Raw genomic sequence first — 23,069 nt, forward strand, 5'->3', positions numbered from 1 at the left:
GAACCCAGTGCATCGTGTTCAGCGCCCACCTGTACACGCCATTCGGACTTGCCTGGCCGGAGCAGTGCTGACGGAGCAGAGAAGACTGAATCGAAGAAGGCTCCCTCTGCGGGCCATCTATTTCACCCATCCCAAGGAAGGTATATTCTAAAGAAAGAAGTCTTGCAAGATGGAGACGAGCTCGGCATGAGCGCAGTTCTCTGTACGGTTGTCTGGGTCCCCACAGGCAGCGGTGCCAAAACATAGTGCCGTTGTACGTGCGTCATTGGAGAAGTGCCTTAAACTCGCACATTGATTTGAGTGCAAGTTACGGAACTGGCAAGTAGGAGAAGTTGTGTAGCAGCCGACAGCACTTAAACTGCTCTTGTGGCCCAAGAAACCAAAGCCATAAGCATCCAAATGTTGCAAGTTCGTGGACAGTGCCGAAGACGGCAAGAGTACCTGTCTCTGACGGCCTAACATTAATATTTATTGTCTCTTTAGTATGTGTGCATTTCATTTTTGAATTGACGAATGTCTTATTCCATAAATTGTGATGGAATTGTGATGGTGCCCATAGGGGTGTTTTGTAAATTGTGCATAGGAACATTCCATGTCTTCACCATTTTATGGGTTTCTTGTTCAATTTGATCAAGAATATGTTGCCTTATATGTATATGCAGAGTAATCGTGGTGGTCTTGATTAAACGGGAACTTGAATTGCACCTCATTTGCAAGACTATTTAAATAAAAGTGCAGCAACAAGGGTGCACTGAGAGAATATTGTGGTTGTCCAATGCTTCATCTATGGCTGGCAAAACTGCAGATGGAAAAAGCTATGCTTATGAATGTGCTGTCAGCGTGAGTAGTTTTAAGTACACTCTCTATTATAAAGCCAAATCACTGTGAAGCACAGGCACGTAGCCTGCAGCGCTTGTTTGCCGAGTGTAAAACAAAGCGATATGAAGTTATTTCCAATTAAAACTTGCCTAATTCTTGTACGTAAAACTTATTGCAAAAAGTTTGCGTGACCGTGAAATGGAACTGAAACCTGGACAAAATTCAACCACCAGGGTATGCATTGCTCTTCAATTGCGTTCCAGATTTGGCATCACAACATAATGAATTATTTTCTTTACAAGACTTAAAACAAGCGCGCTTTTCTTTCCTTCGAAAGTACGCATTATCTATTTATGGAAATAACAGTACCGCATTGAGAGAGAAACAACGTATCATCTAAGGTCCCTCTATTAGTATCATCTGCTGCGATGCCAGATGCGTCTGTCCAAGTGGCCTGCCCCCAACGCAGCTTTCGTTTTGTTGTGAAGTCGAGTCAGAGGAGCGTGACGGTGCGTCTACTTAGCTTCGACGTCGTTTTGCAGTCGATTTGAAAGAGTCTTGACCAGTAGCGCTTATCACAAAACGTGAACTCTATGCAATTTTCTGCACTGGCATGGGACGCTATATCTAGGCGCAGCGGTGAGTGCACGACGCTCTGCTAAAACTCTTAAATACAACCTGTAAAGCTGCAACGTGGCAACAAACTAAGAAACCTGGCGGTCTTCGGCCTCTTCGAACAACAAAGGCACTGCTTGAGTGCCTTGCACACCCCACTGCCCACGCCTCGCAAAGAACGAAACTGAAACTGTAGAAGCTGAAGATCCGTACACAGTTCGCTAGCTAACGAAATCCAATCCGAAGCTTCTACTTTCCATTTTCTCATGGAGTGCATTTTCTCTTCAAGGCTCTATCCCACACGAGTCACTGCGCATCCAATCCAATCATCAATCCAATATGTGACGCGCGCGCGGCATGGCGCGCTGGCGTTCTGTTGTTTTGCCGTGTGCGCGTGCTGGGCCATTGCAGTTTGCCCGTCGAAGAACAACTTTGTTGGTATGACATAGTTAGAATGACAATCTACGACAGCGACCCGCAGATTTCCACTGTACCAGGTAAAGCGTCAAAGAGGCTTTCGGAAGCCAGCATTGGTTGATACGTTGTACCGGTTGTACTGCGGGACTGTTCTGTGACACTGGTTTGTGTCAACACTGAGTAAGTTCATTTTTTATTGCGCAGCTTGTATTTCTTATTTATGAATTTTTTTGGTTGGGAAGCCCTTCTAACGGATAAGGCGTTAGTCCGAAGTTACTCTTCTGTAAGCGTTGTCCACCGATGGCTGCATTGTTTCGACATTGACGGAAATGTATGTTGACTAACATGAATGGGCCACGTGCGTATGGACGACGCAACACCGCCCACCGATTGAAAATTGGACAAGATTTCTGCTCATTCACGGCGAAAACAAGCAAACGGCGCACTTAAAATTAAAACCAGGACGAAGGAAGGCTTCGGCACAGGACTAGCGCTGACTTTCAGCTGAAAATGTCAGAAAAAGTTAAAATACACTTAATTGTGCACGCCCCTACGATGCGGTAAACACCTAATGACCAGCACTTGTGGTTAGATAGGGTGAAACAAGACATTTGATCTTGGCTATTCCATTGTAACTACCATCGAGGAAAGTATACGTTCCATAAAAAAAAAAAAAGGTCAGCTTCGCACTAGTGGCGAAATAAGAGCGGACCCGGGCGACCTTGTTTCTCTTTATTTTTCTCTTTCTCTCTGGTACTTTCTCTTTCTTTGTTTCTCACTCGATCTATTTCTTTCTCGCTCTTTCTATATTTATTTCTCTCTCTCTATGATTTTGTCTTTTTACTTTCTCTGTCCTTGTTCCCTTTATTTATCTCTATTTTTCTTATCCTCTTTTTATCTCTTTCTCTCTGTTTTCTATCTCTTCCTCTTTTCCTCTCTTTTTCATGTGTTTGTTTTCATTTGGCACCGGCACCTGTTGTACACGGTGTAGAGGCCGCTACTATTTAATAAGTTGGTTAGTGGCGCCCCCACGTAGTTGACAAGGGTTTGTGTCAAGTTGAATAAAGGGCAGTTGTTTGAGTTCATCGTCGACTGGTGGTATCGCTGCGGTCGCCTCATGCTTGGTTACCGCTGTCTGAGAACTAGCAACACTATATACGTTGGTGGGGCTCGCCCAATTCCTGTGGCGCATACCCACCTGAGGAGTTTTGCGCAACGGAGCTCAAGTTGCCGATAGTTTAAACTATCATCACTGTAAAGAGAACGAAGAGAGCTCATGCCGGTTCATGGTGATGATACTTTTTTACGACGGAACACAAGTTGCCGACAGCTTAAATGACTTCGCTGTAAAAAACAGCACTAATTTACACATTCACAAGGGAACAACACACGAGAATGGGCGCTGACTGCCAATAAAGCTTTTATTGTGTGTGCACACACACACTAAAGATGCCCATACCAATTGAGCTATGACTGAAGGCACCTTCCATCATAGCTCAATTGGTATAGCATTGGATGCGTAATTCGAAGGTTGCAGGTTCGGATCCCACTGACGGAAAGGGTGATTTTTTTGTCCCGTCTAATTCATTTTCAATTTACGTCATTATTACTACCCTACAATTAAAGACAACAATGAATGGCCCCTAAGCTTTGCCTATTCATTTGGTTGTGTCCAACAGAAACGAGCCCCCCGAGAAACAATTTCCCTTGTTTCATTCAAAAAGTGTGAATAGAATTCTTACGCATTTAACAACTGTGTGCCAGTACTCCTTTTACATTATACACCTTTTCATTTCTTTTTCATAGAAAACTAGAGTTGCACCCCAACAGAGACTTGAAGCTCACTTATCAGCCATGGGCTGTTGGGAAGACATGATTGAAGCCATCGGAAAGATGGGCGACCCGTACGAGCTCGCCAATAGCGAAGACCTCATCGTCTTAAAGCTGGACAAGCCACTGCCGAGCGGCCGCTCCATTCCCCAACAACTAATGGCTGACTCCAGCCGCTCAGTGCTCACGACGTGTCAGGAAGGCTTTACCAGCTGCCGAAGCTTTCTCGTCAAGCACTCCTATTCCACGGTGCTTTTCTCCGGTTTACCCGAGCTGAAGTCGACGAAAGTATTGCTCGCCACTGCGAGGGATGTTGTCCCGAAGGCACAGGAGCTGATCATCGTTCACAACAGGCAAGCTTTCTTCTCAGCTGTGGGCTCCTTTTCAAGCATAGCTTGTATTGCCTCACAAGTGTCATTGGCGTTGTAGGTGTGACTGCAAAAAAAAAAACCGGCGCCCACGAGCGCAAAGAAATGCGACCCTCAATGGTGCATTGGTCACATGTGTATTTGTACGTGTCGTTTTTCAATAATCGGTGCTCTTTCGATCATGGGCCTGATGGTGATCACTCGTTTCTGATACGGCAATCTGATCTGTTATCGAGTTTACTTGTCATTTCATGTTACCACACTTCATTGTTGCTTGGACGTGAATGCGTTTGGTTGTGTCTGACAAATAAACAAGCCCCTCAAACAAAAGATTCCCCTTCCTTCGTTCATGGCACGCTGTGGCTGCTTCAAACGACGACATGTAGCACTTGAAGTTTTTGGAAGCGGCCTAACCATGAACGCGTTGCCTTTGTAAGGCTTCTTTCATCAGGAACACTCACGGAACTAAGAAACATGTCTATAAGTCATTGTGACTACATGAAGTGCCGTAAGATGTTACTACCACTACTCATTAACAGCATTACGATAATGCCATTGCAAATACTGGACTTGTTTGCGACTGTATATTGTTTGTAGAGTTCAGCTTTCCCTCTCGTGTGCTGCAAATGTCATTGAAATGAAGGCTGTGTAACGAGAGCATGTCAGGGCTTCACATGCAGCTATAGTCGGGTGCAACTTTAGAAGTCCGCGGCCTCTGTGGACTTAACCCTTCGCTACCTGGTGTCCTCATTTAGAGATTCGACTTTTGCCATTCATGTGCACTATTAGCAAGGAAGAGAGGAAAAACACTGAGCTAATGGTGAGTTGAGCATTCTTGTTGCCTAATGTTCCTTTACGTAATGTCTGGTCCAAATATTTTGCTACACATGATTGCTTTGGTGAGGGCAGTACCATGCTTAAAGGGATACTGAACAAAAATTTGAAAAAGCTACGAAAACACTTGCATTTGACTCAGACGACACGACTGTTCCTATACACAGCGTTTATTTCACGTAATTTCGAGCAGTTAGCCGTATTTTTAGTGGATTGTGAGAGCGCGGTGGCTGCACGCCAGTGCGCTTGTCGACGGCCGTGACGTCGAATGCTCCAGCAAGAGGGGGGCAACCGGCACGCTCTCTCCTGCACTGCCACTTCCCTTTCTCCACCTCTCCTCTCAAGAACACCTTCCCGACCGTGAGAACACGTTTTGAGAGAGACGCGCGGCAGCGTGTGGCGGCTTGCGATGTCGATTGGTAAACAATTTTGCAGCGAGCACGGTTGGCGAGTCAGTATCCGCCGAGTTTCGCGTGACTTCCTCTCTAGTTCGCGGCGCGGCCGCTAGACGCGCCAATTTGCGAAAAATGCATTAAATTCATTATTTCCTGCTCGTCTCTGGCTGAAATGAAGGTTGTTTCAACAAATTTCAGCACCCAATCTTTCAATTGGGCCATTTATCTTGGCGGCGAAAATTTTGTTCAGTATCCCTTTAACCCTTTGTGGTCCGAAACCTTTACGCACCTTCCATCCATCCCTGTCTCAAACTAATGAAGTCAAAGCTCAAGTGAAAGTTTACGTACTCATTTAGAAATGGTGCAGAATGGAACGAGATAACATGCGCATGACTCAACCACAAAAGAACTCATCGAGCAGCGCCCGACTATGGACCGCTACAACTGCTTTGCATTGTCAAGAGGGGCTCGGCAACGGACTGCAAAGGGCTAATGAAGCGTTGGATGTTGGGCGTTTCAACAGGAATTTCAAATGTTTTTTTTTTTTACTGTTTTAGGAGTGCTCACTGCCAGCAGATAACCCACATGTAATTTGAGTGGGTCCTTGAATTCAGTTTATGATGACGTATAGCATGACTGACTGTACAATAATAGTATAGTTATTTACATTGTAATTACAGCAAATTGCTGTAAAATACACAATAATATATTCTAACACTTCTACTTTTCTTTTTATTTGGTCTTCAGGACCTTGGCATCAAGTTATCTAAATTTCACGCATTTATAGACCGTCGGTCATAATGCGTGTCTCAAGGGCTAAGTTGTACCCGTCTATAGATAAGAAATCATGATTTTGCCTCAAGGTCAAGCTCCGACTCGAACCCAGTATTACTTCTCAGTGTTAAAAATGGCTAGGGCCTCGCAGGGACCTGATGGTCGACCTAGTGTCCTGGTTCTCCAAGCTGACCAGGCTGATCCTGTACCACGACCTGACTCTGCAGTCGGATTCCGCGGATGAGGTGCAGGTGTTGGCAGAGAGGGCGCAGCTCCACCAAGTCTGGGGCACCACGCCGGCAGTTGGCACCGAAGAGCTTTTCCTCTGCCCCCAGACGCTCGCCATGCTGCTTGCAAACTGTCCTTCGGTAAGAGTGACCTTTCACGCTTGTTTCTCCTACAAAACACGGGCTGTGCACCCGAGCCAGTGTTGGCGTTGAACCATCTGGGAGCATTGAAGCTGCGCTTCTGTACTCCGTTTTGCAATGGGCAATGCTGCAAATGCTACAAAACATCCATCACTGCTAGCATTCACAGCCCTCCTCCCCCCGCCCCTCAAGGAAAAAGAAGGCACCGTATTTTCTTGTGTATAACCCGCACCAAAAAAAAAGGGAAAATGTGCTTAAAAAGTGGGGTGGCAGGTTATATGCATGGGTTATATGATGTTTCTTTTTCTTTTTAGAGAGTGAAAGTTAGGGGTGTGGGTTATATGCAGCAGCGGGTTATATGCGAGAAAATACAATATATGTCATGTAATTCATTCAAAGGTATGTGTAGGTGAGCAAGTGTATATGTCACAGGCCGGCAGGTAGGTCTAGGACCAGTCCAGACCAAAAAAATGCTTCGCACATTTGAAATTAACGTGACTATAGTCACTTACAACGTAAGAATAAATGTAAACTCCGCCCTCAGCCATCGCTCTCCCATTCAGAGAGGATTTGCATAGATGTGCCATCATTAGCATTACATAGATGCCCGCTCACTAGTGTGACCTGAAGCACCTCTAGCGTATTTCAGGTAGGTGACTTTCCCATACAGACACATGTTCATGCCGCTGGTTTTCAGTGGAGAACTTCGAACTTCCTGGCGAGTTTTGGCAAAGATTTTGACATCACTGCTCAGCCAAACACAGTATTTTAAGTATGGACAACTTTTAAAGGGACACTAAAGCTAAACAATGGATCAATTTTGACTGATAAATAATACTCTGAAAACTCTATAGACCCTTTTCACAGTTGTGAAGCTAGCTTTCCTGCTATGCAGTTTGCCCAACTAATGGCGGCTGGTCGCTTACTGCAAAAACAGCGTGTTCAAGCGCATTTTGCTTATGCTATGACATGGAAAATGTAGACTTGGCTCTCTTGACATAAACACGCATAATAGACAAGCCCCAGCACGTGTAACTAGGACCAGTGGTGTTGTGACTTTCGTAGAAGACACAACAAATGGTGTAGCCAGGTGTGGGCACACCGGGCCCGTGCCCCCCCCCCCCCTCCCCGCCTTTCCGAAAAACATTTCTACCTATGCCTGTATTAGTGGGTCATGTAACCCGTGTTTCGTTGTCTTTCGGGCCAGAAAATAACGAGCACTTTTCCCGACATGACTTGTACGTGGTCTTGCAGTGCAGTGTAAAACATCTTTTGCCCATCACAGGTTCACAAGGCTATTCATGCCGCAGGAAACCTTGCAAAAGCAACACACATGCGCCAACAGAAAACACAGAAGTACTCGCACCTGCACGCGATGTGCGCAAACGATGGTCATCCCTGGAGTTGCAATAACTCTAGGCCCGAACACACTGCGCCACCCCTCGGAGGTTGGTCGAAACGTATGCAAGTGGTCAACGCATTCTCAGCACGGCAAAGCGCCGCCGTTGTGAGACCTCTCATATTTCTCTACGGTGGTTCTAACGTACGACGCTGCAGCTAAGAAAGGTTGGCATATGACACTGCAGCTCGGGAAGGTCGGATGGTCAGCACAGTTTGTGCTCGTGATGTCTTTATGCGGCCACAGTCGAAGCGGTATGATGCTCTGAATCTCGGCCAACTATAGCTCAGCAGGCCTCGCTGCGTCGACATGTCGTGTCTGACAGAGACCTTTGACTGGCCGCTTAAGATGATGTGAGCTGTAGAGCTGAGGGGAACGCGTGCTGGGAAATCAAAATTGTGCTTTTATAGCTGCTAAATGAAACCGGACGATGAAATGAGTCAAGGTATATTATTGAATAGATGGCCAGGATTCCTAATACACACTAGTTGAAAATTTTCGGAAAACATTTCACGACCCCTGGAGTGGTGTCTACCATATGCAAAAGTGTAAAAGTGCAAAAGAAACTGCCCTTTCAAATCTGCGATTTATCTGAGCTTCTGCAGAATTGCCTGAAAGGGTGAAATTGCAATTTCTTCATTCCTCCTTGTGTGCCGAAGCTCTTTTGTAATTGTTTCCTCGCTCCGCACTTTCGCAGCTATCTGAAATCCAAGCACCGCTGAACGAAGTCGTGATGCTTGCGGACCAGTTTCGGGCACGTTCGCCGCATTTTCCGCCCGTGTTCAACAACTGTCGGGAGCTGACATTGGGCTCTTACCTTCGACGGAGCACGCGCAGTGCAACCATGATGGGCACTGCAACCCTGCCTTGCATCAAGAAGGCGCTCGAACTGTATCCGAACCTCGAGCAGTTGCAGGTAAATTATGCCTTGTTCGAGCAGCTTGCACTAGGGGCCCTGCTACATTTTTTTCGACTGCCCTCTGCAGCACCGAAGTGTGTGTAGCATTGAATAATGAGGTGAATGCGAAAGGAATCATAAAAATTGGTGCACAAGAACTGAAATTATTAGCCTTTAAAGTTCAAAACCCAACCACATGATGAGAAAAAGCCATTCCCTTTTGTGTTTAACCCTTTCCCTCCCACTGACAGGTATAGTCGACATGAGATTTTGTAACAAGATGGCCGATGACGACTATACTTATCATCAAGAAAAATTGGTCCCACATGGAACTCATGACGACTATACTCGTCATAGTTGTGTTTCTTGATGCTAGATGGCGACACTTGTCCATGCTGTGCCATTTGTGTCTTGGCTTTCATTTTATTGCCATCTTTGATTGTACTATTGCCATGTGGGGAAGCCATCTTCGAGCTATCTTTTTTTTTTATGCAATTAGTTAAATAAAGGAACTGCATTGAATTGATAATGGTACCATTATATCCAGAGAAAAAAGCTCTACAAACTGAGTAAAAAAAGTTTCTAGTAAATTTGGTACAATTTTCTTCTTTTTTCACGGTAGGGAAAGGATTAATTTTGCCACTGATGATGTAACTGGTAATGCATATTGCTGGAGTAAGTCGCACTATTCTTGTGTTCTGCTTAATTATGCAAGCTTTATTAACCTACTTCGGAAGCAACAAATTCTAATTAAAAAGCTGTAGAACAATTTCCAAAATGTCAATAGAGGGTTTCTAAACGTCTGTTAAGTATTGATGTTTTTGTGTGACTGCAGAGGGTCGGTAAATACGAAAAATATACCACGTGACAGGCCTGCTTGCGCGATGTGGTTGCAATGCTCTCTAACATTCTACATACAAAGAACCAATTATTTGGCCTGGAAATTGAGTGACTCCGTGTGTGGTGCATGCCGATTTAGGATATTGTTGTTATGATTAAACTGGAGTGAAGTGGTGCACTTGCAAGGGCACACCTTTCTCGTGCTCCAAAAGGCCTGTTTTGACTTCTTTCACTTAGTATGAGCCACGTTTGTACCACGACCATGTCTGAAGTGCTAGTTGTGAAAGTAGGACGCTTTGAAAATATTCGTTATAGCTGGACAAATTTTCAACGAGTAGCATAGGAAAATTGTTAGTGCATTGAAATATGGTCGTTATAACCGATAAACCGTGATGTCTGGGATCGTTATAAGAGAGTTTGACTGTAAGTGGGTTCGACTGTAACACTGTGAAGCAGCAACTACGAATAATGCAAAGAAAATAACCTTTGATGCGCGCAAGGTGATGCATGAGAAATGTTTTCTTCATGTTCGCCTGTCATATTATACCGCTTACTCGGCCATACCTCCCTTATTTTGCAATTGGATAATATAAAATTCACACAATAGAATCTCACTAATGTATGTGTGCGTTTCATAGCATAAACAGTACCTCTGTCTGACCATCAAGACTAAGGTTGCATACATCACTGGATAATTTATCTTCTACGTGTTTTTCTCTCATTCATTAATTCAAGACATAGTGAAGTTATGCCCTAGGGACTCAGTTTCATGGTTTCACTCGATAGCATTGTCTCTCACATCTCTGTCAGTGTAAAGGTTACAATTTTTGAGGTTGCTAGATTTGCTAGTGGGCATGGATAATATAATATGCATACTCTAATTTTGAGCACTAATTAAGGAAGCTTGAATCTGTCACTTTCATCTACGGTCTACTGATTTCCAGCAGGATCTAATCACACGTTCTGGCCAGTTGTCAGTCGCTTCAAAATATATACACTTTTTATTTAACCCCTGACGCAGGTCTCGACAATAGACCGGGACGTCCTCGCCTTCTTACCGAAGTTCTCCCGGCTCAAGCGCCTTTCCATAATGTACGGTGGCCGAGGCGGAATGTGTCCCTTCCTCCCCTTCATCACCGATATGCTGCAAGCACTGCACCTGACGCGCCTGACGATAAAATACTTCAAGGGCATACTTCTGTCTACCATCGCCCGTCACTGCCCAAACCTCGAATGCCTCTCTTTATTGGACTGCAACCTCTGTGACGAGGTGATCCAACCCGGCTCGTTTACGAAACTGAGATCTCTCGCCCTCAGCGACTGCAACATGGACGAAGCGTTCTTCCCCCTCCTCAATGACGCCGAGGGCCTCACCGACCTCCACCTCGACGGCGAGTGGGCGATTGCATCGTACGTCAGCGGGCCGCCGGAGCCGTCGAAGCCGCGGCCTATCCACCGTAAGATGGAGCAGCTCATCCTCGCCACGGAGTGGTCGTTGCGGGCGTTGTACCTGTTGCCCGAGGAAGTCCGCAGGACGATCGAGTCTATGCCGGTGCTCAGGCGTCTGAGCACGAACAGCTACGACATCCGACTGTGCATGCAGACCTACTACCCACACGTGACACTGACATGGTCCACGTGTACAACCTGCATGGCCGAGTTCCCGAAAGTTGGCTTTGTGCAGGATTATATCTGGCGCTCGCTGCATACCGAGAATAAAGACGACGACGAGGACACATAGCTGCGAAAAAACGTGTGCCCCTATATCACTGAGGACAATCGGGACGGACTTTCTGTTGGCGAGTACAATGAACAGCATCGCAGAAGCACTGCCGATCATTCTTGCAACATTTTCACAACTATGTGCAGGGTTGACCACATCCAAGGTGAACACTTCATTAATATTCAGGTCGGTAAAGCTTGAATGTTCATTCTACTTTACGAGGGAAATGTCCGTAACGTGACGTCTAATTATGGTGTTGATAAACACAATAATAATTTTCTGAATTATGTGTTAAACATGAGCTTGTGTGAGGTCGTGAATACTAATGAGGTGTCCACCTTAGATGTAGATGATCGTGTATATATGGTTGAAGTGCAGAATGATGTTACGTATAGCATGCAGTAAATAAGGAAGATAAAATTCAACGTACCTTTGAACCCTTCTGACATGTGTACAGCTTGTGTGCTTACTAAAGCGTCCCTGAGCTGGTATCTTGAAATTGCCTAAGTCGTTAGGCTACAGCTAGAGTAAATGATTTGCACCGCAATCCAAGCCTTGTACCGTATCCAAGCTTTGTATCGAGAAAGCGACTGGTGACAAGAGGTTAAAGCTCTCCCAGTTGTGCTTCTCCTCTTCAACGTCTTTGAGCGGTCAGGGTGAAGCTCCTTCTGAGATTTTCTACATGCCTGTGAAAGGTTGCAACGGCCACGCTTCATGTTTGTCTGGTTGATCTCTGCGCCAGCAGATGCCACCATAAATCTGGTCGTTCGTGTTTTCTCCACCGGTAATATTACTTAGAAGCCAATCATGCCGGTTGCATGAGCGACTTCACAAGACCATGCCTCATCCCAAATGCAGGGGCAGCTGAAAACTCAGCATGGCAGCACTGCTGTGACCTGTAACGATGTGCCTGTTTGAAACATCATTATAAATTACAGACTCTACGCCGAGCATTTATTGTTCTGTTAGGGATTTGAGACTCACTACCAGATCAGTGTGTTTGTAAAAATTGTCAGAACCACTTCAGGATCCCTTTAAAGATAGACAATCAACAGCTTCGTTGAAACATTGCCGACCATTGTGGGAATGCCTTCACGATTGTGCACAGGTTCTTGGTGCAGTACAAAGTCATGTCGCGCATTGTGTACGGTAAACAAGAATGAAGGCCAGTCTGTCCGTTTACATGGTGCAGTACAAAGTCATGTCGCGCATTGTGTACGGTAAACAAGAATGAAGGCCAGTCTGTCCGTTTACATGAAAGGCCTCTGTGCTTCAATGTGGTCATTGCAACATTGGTTTTAACTGCTGATAGTGCACACTGCAAGATATATATCCTACGCAAAGACCACGGATCAAGAAACATTTACTAGTCGAAACACCAACACTTGCAGAGACCAGATAATGGTGGCCGACAAGGAAATTGTTGCCGTTTCAGTTGCCAAGGAAACGAGTTGCATGTGTTGCTACCGTTCAGCCACATGCCACAGTGGCATATGCATGCAGCTGCTGCAAGGCGCCGCCACTGTATGTGCCTTCATCAGTGCATACCATTTTTGTGACGTTATAGATGGCTCCACGCCTCATTTGGTGCATCAAGGCTCAAGATTTATCCCGCACAGTAACAGGAAATAATGGCGTCCGTATGAACCAGTGCACAGTATAGGGTAGGGTGTGCCCTTGCGAACATGCACTATACACATTTTAAGATTGTGGTTAATATCGTCTCGCAGGCGCGTAGGCAAGGGGGGGCTCGGCCCCCCCCCCTCCGAAATTCGTCCAGCCTTCTATATTCCCGGGCAACTTTTTTTTCTTTTTGCCATGGAAAGACTCCCTTGCCATGGTCGCCGCGATGAACCGTCGCCCCCCCCCCCCCCTTTCGGAGGGGAGCACTGCGCACCTATGACCACCTATATGTTGCTGGAGGCCTATTAGTCATAACACGGCACATCGCCTGCTGCAGCGCGCGACAGATAATTGGTCTGTTTATTACCGACCAGACTCAGTTTCGGAGAGCTCCGAGTACGACAAGCCACCGTGTACAACTAACGCCATCTAGCGTGTGAATGGGCGCACAGCTATGTCGCACTTCCGCGCTGCCTGCATCTTCTGCTCGCGTTCTTTCGTCCGCCGCATGTGCTGCGCGATGTCGTTGCCGTCATCGTCATCATCATCACCTGGTGGCAGGGGCGTAGCCAGAATTTTTTTTCGGGGGGGTTCAACCATACTTTATGTATGTTCGTGCGTGCGTTTGTATGTGTGCGTGTATATATACGCAAGCAAAGTTGAAAATTTTCGGGGGGGGGGGATGAACACCCCCCCCCCCCCCTTGGCTACGCCCCGGCCTGGTGGTAAAGACTTTCTTGAGGCTTCATGTTTGCCGCGGGCACGGACTCGCGAGCAGCCGCCGAATAGTATCCCGCTGGAGAAAGCGCAATGGTGACTATGACGTCATGGTTTAGCTGGTCATCTCGGAGCTCTGCCGCAGTGGTGAAACCGCGGAAGTTTGGGGTCCCCTTCAGGTCACTTTGTATGGTGTGCGGTGTATAGCGCTGGATCGAGCACGCAAACTTCAACATTCATATAAATTACCTTCCAAGCTGTATTCGCTGTTCAGATTTGGTAGATCATGTACGCATGTTCACGAGAATTGATTCCGCGGGATGTCTCAGCTACGAAGTTTTGTGTCAGTACCTCTTTAATTGCACTTAGTAATGCCGGTAGCAATATCTTTAGCATTTGTTTTCCATAACCAAAATGACAGTTTTTTTTACACAAGAGACTCCAGGCTTGCATGTGTTATATAGAGAGAGAGATGAAAAAAGGAAGGCCGGGAGGTTAACCAGATATTAGCATCTGGTTTGCTACCCAGCACTGGGGTGGGGAAATAGGGGCAAGAAAGAGGGCCTAGAGAGGGAGAGGGGGAAAAAGATGAGAAAAAAAACCGCATGTGCACACACAGGATAAAAAACAACACACAGGAAGGATGACCGACCTTTGTCCGAGGGAGGAATTCTACGCCATCAACAAGATGCATGGTTATAAGTTTTGGTGTTAGCCAAGGGGTACGTTAAAAACGCCGGGCTTTGTCAGCGCTGGTCAAGCACCGTAGGCATACTGATTAATCAGGGAAGTTGTGTCGAAAAGTTAAATGGCACTAGTTCAAGTACACGAACACCCACGCATGAGCGCTTATGCTCCAATTTACGCATGTACCGCTCGTGCACACAGCGTGTCGCGGACTCGCAGATCCCAGCCACGCTGTCGCGTTGTTGAGGCACCTAACGCTAGACTTTTGGAGCAAGGCAACGCCATTCTAGACGCACCGGGGAGCAAGTATTGCTTCCATGGAGACCGCGCATGCGCAACGATCCCCACTCCGCTGGCCGCCTGGTATGTGAGTGCCACGTATGTAAACATTCCCACGCGGCCGTGTTTATAGTCGGGCATGGCAAGAAAATGTTTTTTAGGGGGGTGGTGGAGGAGGGTTGGTTTAACCTCCCAACCATCACTCAGGCTGCGCCAATGTTTATGGTACCGCCTCTACTTCTACGTCAATAATTAGCGAGATAATGTGTTGTTTCGAGGTAGAAACAATACCGAAGTTCGATTGGTGTAATTTAAATAGTTTTATTAACACGATAATGTATACTACAGTTGAAATTCGATTTAACGAAGTGATGGCGATGCTCCAATTACTTAATTAAATCGGGAAGTCCGTAAAATCGAGAAAGGAATTCGGTCTTTCGAAATCTACAACCCGAAAGCTAACCCACGCCTGAGCGTGTGGAAGGTCCGCGGCGGCGGCCCGGGCTTTTCCCGTGATGTCCGGGCGATCCAAGACGGTCACGTGAAGCTATGACAAGCTGCCGATATGCAAAAGCGGAGAGAACGAAGTAAGTGATTGTGTGAGCAATGAAGTTGCGAGGAGACGAGCCATCTTTTGGTCAAACCGTATACAGTAACAAAAGCAACCGCAGAAGTGTTCCCGTGGAAGCATATACAGCATGTCATAGCGTATCATATACGGGGCTAGAGGCGGCGGTGGTGGTTCAGTAATCCACCGCGCCTTTAAACCCGTATTATACGCTACAGCGCTACCGCCTGCGGAGTTCGTTGTTCCGTGCATGGGCGCGCAGTGCAGCCTCGCCAGAATAATACTATGGTCGTGACCAGTGCGGCTATATGTTTCAAAGGGACACTAAAGGCAAATAACAATTTATGTCAGAGTGCAAGCTCAACGTATGACAACTTCTAAAACGGCAATACTATCAACAGCAGTGCCTTACTTACCGAGAAATTAAGCTAAATGTATCACATGATTTAGCAAGGTGCATGTTTGGGCTAGTTAGTACTCCATTTGAACGTCTAAATAGCGCGAACTTCAGGGACGAAAGACAGGAGACTGCGACACACACAAGCGCTAACTTCCAACTGAATTTTATTAAAGAAAACACATGAATATATAGGGTAACACCACGCCTGCGCAGCTTCACATCCACATAACCACATTCACTCCTAAGTGATAAGATTCATCTCTCTAAAGGCACGACACCAGTTACTTAGAACAAATAAAAGTTAATAAATCACATGTCACTATCTTGCAATACGCCCAAAAAACATAGTTCCTTTGCTGACAGAGCAATGGAAGGCACACTGATACAATGCCTAACGTCCTTGGCCATCTCTGCTGCTTCTACTATCTCTCGCGTTTTTTGGTCATCATGAGCGAACAGCACTGCACTGTAAAGAAGCAGTGGTTTACTCCTTTCCTTTAACATGTGGCAGCAGATATGTGGGACAAACCGGGCGCTGCTTAAACGACCGTCTCAGGGAGCACGCGTACAATATCCGGGGAGGTCTGCAAGGTCACGTGGCGACGCATTGCCGAAGCTGTGGGTGTACGCCGGAATTTGAAAAATGTGCAGTGCTGTTCGCTCATGATGACCAAAAAACGCGAGAGATAATAGAAGCAGCAGAGATGGCCAAGGACGTTAGGCATTGTATCAGTGTGCCTTCCATTGCTCTGTCAGCAAAGGAACTATGTTTTTTGGGCGTATTGCAAGATAGTGACATGTGATTTATTAACTTTTATTTGTTCTAAGTAACTGGTGTTGTGCCTTTAGAGAGATGAATCTTATCACTTAGGAGTGAATGTGGTTATGTGGATGTGAAGCTGCGCAGGCGTGGTGTTACCCTATATAGTCATGTGTTTTCTTTAATAAAATTCAGTTGGAAGTTAGCGCTTGTGTGTGTCGCAGTCTCCTGTCTTTCGTCCCTGAAGTTCGCGCTATTTAGACGTTCAAATATCACATGATGAGCGCCACGAGTGGGACATTTTTGAGGTGATCCCGATGACGTATGAGAGTCTGCCTACAATAAATCACTAGTAATCAAACTAGCAGCTATAAAAAAAGAACCTTCCGTGCATCAAAAGACGTAATAAAATGCTGTTTGTTCGTTTCCGTTTGATTCATGGAAAAAATAACCTGTGGTGTTGCCATGGGGAACGGCGCGCGTGGTTCAAAGGTTCCGTTTTCGCCGAACTGCGCTTCGCCCGGCGCCCTGCTTCGCTCACGCGGTCGCGTCTCAGTAGTTTCGGGATCGCGTACTGCCGCGTGTGTTTTGCGCGCTCGTGAAAGTCGCTCTGACAGAAAGTTCGACAAAATGCGGCATGCAACGACGCCGGCACTACGAGCCCTCAGCAGCATACCGCGTTCATCGGGGCTCAAGTCGCTGAATTGGAGCCCAGCGTCGCGAGCCAATGTCTCGTTGTCAAGTTCTCCGTCCACATCTATTGCGGCGAGCTTCGGTGACCGTTGTTGCTGCTGTGGGTCCCGCTACTTTCGCTCTACTGGTACTAGTGTCGGCGGCCGCGCAGTAAAGGCGGGCAACGTTGGGCACGGCAGCAGTGACGTATGAAAGTCGGATTTCAGGCGGGTGATTTGAAGTGCGCTAACGTCATGCGGACCACTAAGACGTGATTTTATTTCAAAATAAGCACTTCCTTGGCATAAAAGTAGCACTACGAGGTTTCTGGACCGCTATTTCAACAATCAACGACGTCTTAATATTTGCTTTTAGTGTCCCTTTAACGTGGTAGCGTTGGAGCGGACGCTCGACGAAAAACCCACCTGCGCGAAAAATCACCGCTTTTTTTTTAGGAGCGAAGCTCCTTAGGCCCGCACCCCGCCGTCGCCGTTGAAGCTCCCGTCTCTCAAGCATCGCTTTGGGTTGCAGTGACCGGTGATTTAAAAGGAAATTTTAGGCCTTGAGTGGTTTGGTTCTAAAATTCAAGGTTAAAAGAAATAAGCTCTGTGCACAACTGGTTATAATGGCGGTTTTCACTTTCACCACCTTTATCGTGGGTTGTGAAATGACAACCATCATTCTAGCACACTACGGGCGCTTTGTCGAAGGTAGTAGCAGACGCTCTCCCCACCCGGCGCCGGCGCAAAAAGACAGAGCGCGCGCGGCGTACCGTCGCCGCCGTCGAAGCTCCCCGACGCATCACCGCTCGCACCCCTCTCTCACCTGTCTCCTTCTCCCTGCGCTACGCGCGCCGCACTCAATCGCTCAGTCGTTCCCGCCACCGAGCGCACCAAACGCCCTCCCCACCCTACCGCTTTCATGAAAGCCATGAAAGCCAGCAGCGAGATCAGGCGCATAGTCGTTTGCGTCCCATTTCTACGGAGCTTCGCTCATCGGTTGTATTTGTACTCGGAACAACTGCTAGTTTTTTACTCGCCTACTTAAAGAAAAAAAATCGTTTAATCAGGTTTGGTACCAAGTTAGATTCGTTAACTGTAGGGTTCATGACCACATGAAACCCTATAGCGGAATTTTCTTCGTTAGATCGGGAACTTCGTAAAATCGGGTTTCGTTAGATCGAGTTTTAACTGTAGTTAGTGCTTGACTGGGTCTCGTTACCAAGTTTGTACCTGAATTCCCTGCAGAAAATAGAGTGGCGTAATATCTGTAATCTCATTATTGTAAAGACCGGCCCCGAAATACTCGTTTCACTTATATTTCTCTGAGCATTCACCGGCGACCATTGCACTCTGAGTTCGATGTTAAACACGATCGGATGAAAGAACGTATTATGTCTCTAATACCATAAAGTTGTGACAATCCCAACCAAACATTGTGGTTGACGAGGTCAGACGCTTTTTAAGTGGTCAAAAATAAACCGAGCATCATTTTCTGATTTTCTCTGATTTTGTCATATTGGCCGCATTCCGAGGGAGGCAAAATGCTAGAGGCCCGTCTGCTTAATTTAGGTGCACGTTTAAATAACCCCAGGTGGTCACGTGGTTGTAACAATGAAGAATGCTAAAGGCAAAGATGAAACACTTCAGTGGGCAAACCTGCAACCACAAAGGAAATAACACTCGCCGCAGTGCAACGTCGGCGTCAAGCATTTAGGGACTTTATAGTCAAGCACAATATCGTCGGTCATCGTAATCTGATCGTCGGCGAACTTGACTGTCTTTTACACATGGATAGTCGAACATTTCAGTGTTGTCGCTGGGGCTCGCGTTATAGCTCCAGGATAAACCCCACTACTCGTGTCGTGCGCGTAATCTTATCAGAATAGTCTAAAACAATCGAGAAGCTTCTCAAGCATTGCGACGCGGCCTGCGCCGAGCGGTGGTCGCACAGATTTCGTGGGCAAAACTCGATATCACATCGGAACTGAAGAAATAAGTACGCGTGGCAATGATATAAACTACATCTTACCAAGAAGAGCAGACTCAGTCGGTATCATTTTTGCGGAAACTGCATTGAGCTCTGTGTATAACGGTCTACGATTGTCCATCAGTTGATCATAGGTGGCCACTGGCGAGAGTGTAGACGATTCCTTGCCGCTACCTTCCCGGCCGTTCCTCCCGAACTGTGCGCTATGCACAAGCAGTACGAACTTAAACTTACTTTGACGAAATCTTGGCCGATATAACAGAACAATTCAGTTTCATTTGAATTGCGTATCAGCTATTGGTTGTTTATTACAGATTGAAAGCACATGCCTCATGCCGACGGCTCCTTTGCGTAATGGGATACAGCGAAATCCGCAGACGTCCCATGGCGTAATGCCAGATCATCCGATTAGGCTTAAGAGAAGCAAAGAAGTTATTTCCGATGGTATATCCTTCGCGCCACAAGATCTTTGTTATTACCATGGTTAAAATTTTACCGTCTGCGCATAAATAGGCTTCCTGTCAAGCGACGTCGCAATACCTTGAAACCTCACGACGTGAAAATGACTCGTACGAACTAAACTAGAAAGGTCATGCAGGTTTCTGACGATATAATGGCGGCCGAGAACGCCTTTAGAATGGTTTACTTACTACCTTTAAAGGAGTACTGACACGATTTTGAAGTGCAGCAAAACGGACGTTTTTGGTTTCCTTGGCATGTAGTGTTAACGCTCTCCCCACACCGCATCCGGGAAACACGTATAAATATTTAAGTTTGATTTTAAAGTTTTCATCTCCCAGCATCTGCAAGGCAGCTTCACCGCATGGAGAGCCCTATGACGTTTCAAGTCAGCTCACTTGGTTTGCGAAGTCTGGGTTCTGCATGCAGCCTAAATCACAGAAATCGCAGTCGGAGGCACTGGACGACAGTTCACTCATCATGAACCACGTTCGACTGACAGCAAAGGACAGCAGGTGCATATTTCGTGGGTTGCAGTCTGCCCGTGACGTCACGGGCAGACTTGGCACGTCACTATAAAGTCGCCCTCTCGAAACCGAAACCGAAATTGCTGGTTGAAAGAAGCGGTATTAAGAATATATGCAATGCATCCCCAGGCACCACGACACTCTTTTTAGGGTTCTCGACACCCGTGCTTTCATTTAGAGCAACAACCCGAAAAATTTTAAAATTCATGTCAGTACTCCTTTAACCCTGCAAAGCCGGTGGCCAAAAATTAAGCAAGACGTTATGAGACGCACGTTATCGCCTCATTTTCCATATCGCATTCATTTCGAAGCTTTTTTTGTATGTTTTTGTTGTTTTTCAGACTCGATCGGGGGAATTGGGGTGGGGGGGGGGGGCGAAGCTGTGAAGCCCTGCGCACGCCAATGGCGACACAGATCTCCCAATTTTAGCTCGCAATAAAAGCGATCTAAAATTGGGACAACATGTTTTACCCGCCACCTTATTTCCCATAGAACGTTTCACATGAATATCTGAAAACTCGGCATGTACTATAGACTAGCCGAGATGCCGATGCGGCGCTTATGGCGCAAAATTCAAAGCGGAACATAGACCATTTTATGTTCTAGTAACGAACGCCTTGTTATCTGAATAAAATGAAAATAAGAGTTGGCCAATAATTGTTTCGTAAGTCAAAACTTGTTTAGCGTTATTTTTCAGTGTTTCTCTTTTCAGTTTATGAGTCAACCTTTCCCTTCCAGATGACCTGGACTTTCCAGGACTCGATGTCTGGTTGAAAGCGCAGCGGAAATTCCCAGCCGAGACGCATTCTCACATGTGACTCGGCGTGTTCTCTGACCATAATGCGGTAGAACTGCATGACACATTGACCGCTAATAAATGACAAAGAGAGAGAGGGGGGTGGGAGAAACACAAAACGATCGCGGTCAATATCATCATCAGCATGACTACGCTCACTGCATGGCAAGGGCTTCTCCTATGTTTCGCCAGTCACCCCGGTCCTGCGCTTGTTGCGGCCACTAATAATATAATAACAGTAACTTTTTTTAGAGCAAAACGATTTTTCTCATATTAGTAAAGTACTCTTTCACGATACCAAAAACACCACGCGAGCCACCCTGAGGCGTCAGTTGACTCTTAGTCAAATAAAGTTGATACCACCACCTTGCTGCGAGGAGACGCTTAGTAAGCGAGAAAACGCGCAAGAACGAAATCTGGGTGGCGACGCCACCTTGAAGGTCCGCACAATTCGCCGTGACGTTACATGTTTTGACGGCGCCTACTAGGGACATACGTAGTTCCTAATCGGTTAAAACGAAGTACATTGCCCTCTGAGGGGGCCATAGACTTAACATACCAAGTTTGGGGTAATTTTGTCGAGCCAATGGCGCCAAAGTATGATAAATACATTTGAAATACGTGACGTCACGCGGGGGGATTTAGGCGCGAAATTTAAAAATGAAACTTTGAACTTTATTTTCTCCTCTAATAATAAACCTATGATGGCGAAATTAACGACATTAGAGTTCTCAGAGCACAATTTATGATCTAAACTGATTCATATTGTTTCTCTTTAGTGTCCCTTTAATTTCATGTGCTCACCTAACATCTGCCTTCCCCTTGCGCTCATGCTTTTTCTTGGACTGCAGTCTGTTACTTTTCATGACCTGTGCAACGCAGTAAACAGTATGCCGTGCAGTAAACACTAACCAGGCCAAACTCAAGTTCTTCTGAAGTGTGGTAAAAGTTGGGATCATTGATGAAGCTTGCACGTGTAAGCTTGATGGCGTGTGTTCGATTCCCATGCCACGGCGGGCCGCATTTCGATGGGGTCGAAATGCAAATAACACCCGCGTACTTTGATTAAGGTGCACGTTAAAGAACCCTAGCTGGTGGCCGAAATTAATCGGAAGTTCCCCATTACGGCGGGTCTTATAATCATGCATCGTGGTTTTCGGAACATAAGACCCATCAATTATTATGAGCTTACATATTTCTGTCACGGATTTTTTTTTGCTTTTACGGACATAAGCTCTCTCAACGTAAAGGCAGCCATCGATGTCTTTTAGCGTAAAACCGACCAATTAGCACCTCTTAAACCGAATTGCTTTGTTCGCGAAGCACTTGAAGACATTCGCTCCGAAAACATGATGCGCTGCTGAGGTGTGCTGAGTTTATAACAAGGGTAGCTGGTTGGTTATTCATTAGTTAACCCAGAAACTGCAAGAAGGACAAGGGCAAGAGAGGCTGCAAACGCAGTGCTGACTTCTTGTTAGCACGATTTTTGTTTTCCGTGTTGTCTTTCCTTTTTCTGCGCATGCCCCCTCATCTCTCTCTCTCTCTCTCTCTCTCTCTCTCTCTCTCTATATATATATATATATATATATATATATATATATATATATATATATATATATATATATATATATATATATATATGTGTGTGTGTGTGTGTGTGTGTGTGTGTGTGTGTGTGTGTGTGTGTGTGTGTGTGTGTGTGTGTGTGTGACTTGGCTACCGCAATAAAGTGTGTTTTAAGTCAGTGCTGTGTTTCTATAGCCTCTCTATTGTCCTTGTACTTGCACTGTTTTTAGATTGAACTGTATTGCATCACTGTTTTCTTTCTATCCCGGTTCTGATCTCTTTAGCTGTTGCCAGGTTTATATATCCCTATCGAAAAATCTCATATGACACGTTTGACACATATCCAATAATCTCGTATGTTCATACGAGAACACATATGATTCATATGTGTTCATACGAGATTATTGGATACGTGGCATATGTGTCATATGAGAATTTTCGATAGTAGCGGCGAGTTGTGAGAGTTATCAGCTCTCCTTTGCAGGCCTAGGAGATCGAGTATAGTACGGAGACCGGCCACTAGCTGCTATCGCCTCATCTTCTTGCGGCGGCTCCACGGGGGTTAACTCGACCGGGAGCCGATAAAGATAAAAAGAAAAGCGCCGTTGTGTATATAATATCTCCTCCTTTACCTCCTCCTAAAAACACCCAAGGCTGTCACCATTCTCGCGACAGTTTCGCATCCAGACAGACGAATCCCTTCGGTCGGCGAGCCGCTGCTACAACAACACGTGCTCGATCGGCTG

At 46.1% G+C, this 23,069-nt stretch overlaps 1 protein-coding gene across 2 annotated transcripts; it reads left to right on the forward strand.

Annotated features, from left to right (window-relative positions):
• Window positions 1-1,781: 1,781 nt before the first annotated feature.
• Window positions 1,782-20,864, forward strand: LOC119401502 (uncharacterized). 2 transcript variants are annotated; one of them, XR_005185449.2, is made up of 6 exons: window positions 1,782-2,031; window positions 3,658-4,034; window positions 6,204-6,420; window positions 8,517-8,735; window positions 10,579-11,466; window positions 20,700-20,864. XR_005185449.2 is itself a non-coding variant. In XM_037668356.2 (5 exons), exons 2-5 carry the CDS (start codon window positions 3,706-3,708, stop codon window positions 11,296-11,298), a joined length of 1,485 nt encoding a protein of 494 aa, XP_037524284.1. In that variant the 5' UTR covers window positions 1,782-2,031; window positions 3,658-3,705; the 3' UTR covers window positions 11,299-11,832. The 2 variants fall into 2 exon arrangements, 1 of the variants encoding a protein (XP_037524284.1); XM_037668356.2 differs by lacking the exon at window positions 20,700-20,864 and having other exon boundaries at window positions 10,579-11,832.
• Window positions 20,865-23,069: the final 2,205 nt, after the last annotated feature.

Source organism: Rhipicephalus sanguineus, chromosome 8 (assembly GCF_013339695.2).
Source record: "Rhipicephalus sanguineus isolate Rsan-2018 chromosome 8, BIME_Rsan_1.4, whole genome shotgun sequence".
Taxonomy (NCBI): Eukaryota; Metazoa; Arthropoda; class Arachnida; order Ixodida; family Ixodidae; genus Rhipicephalus; species Rhipicephalus sanguineus.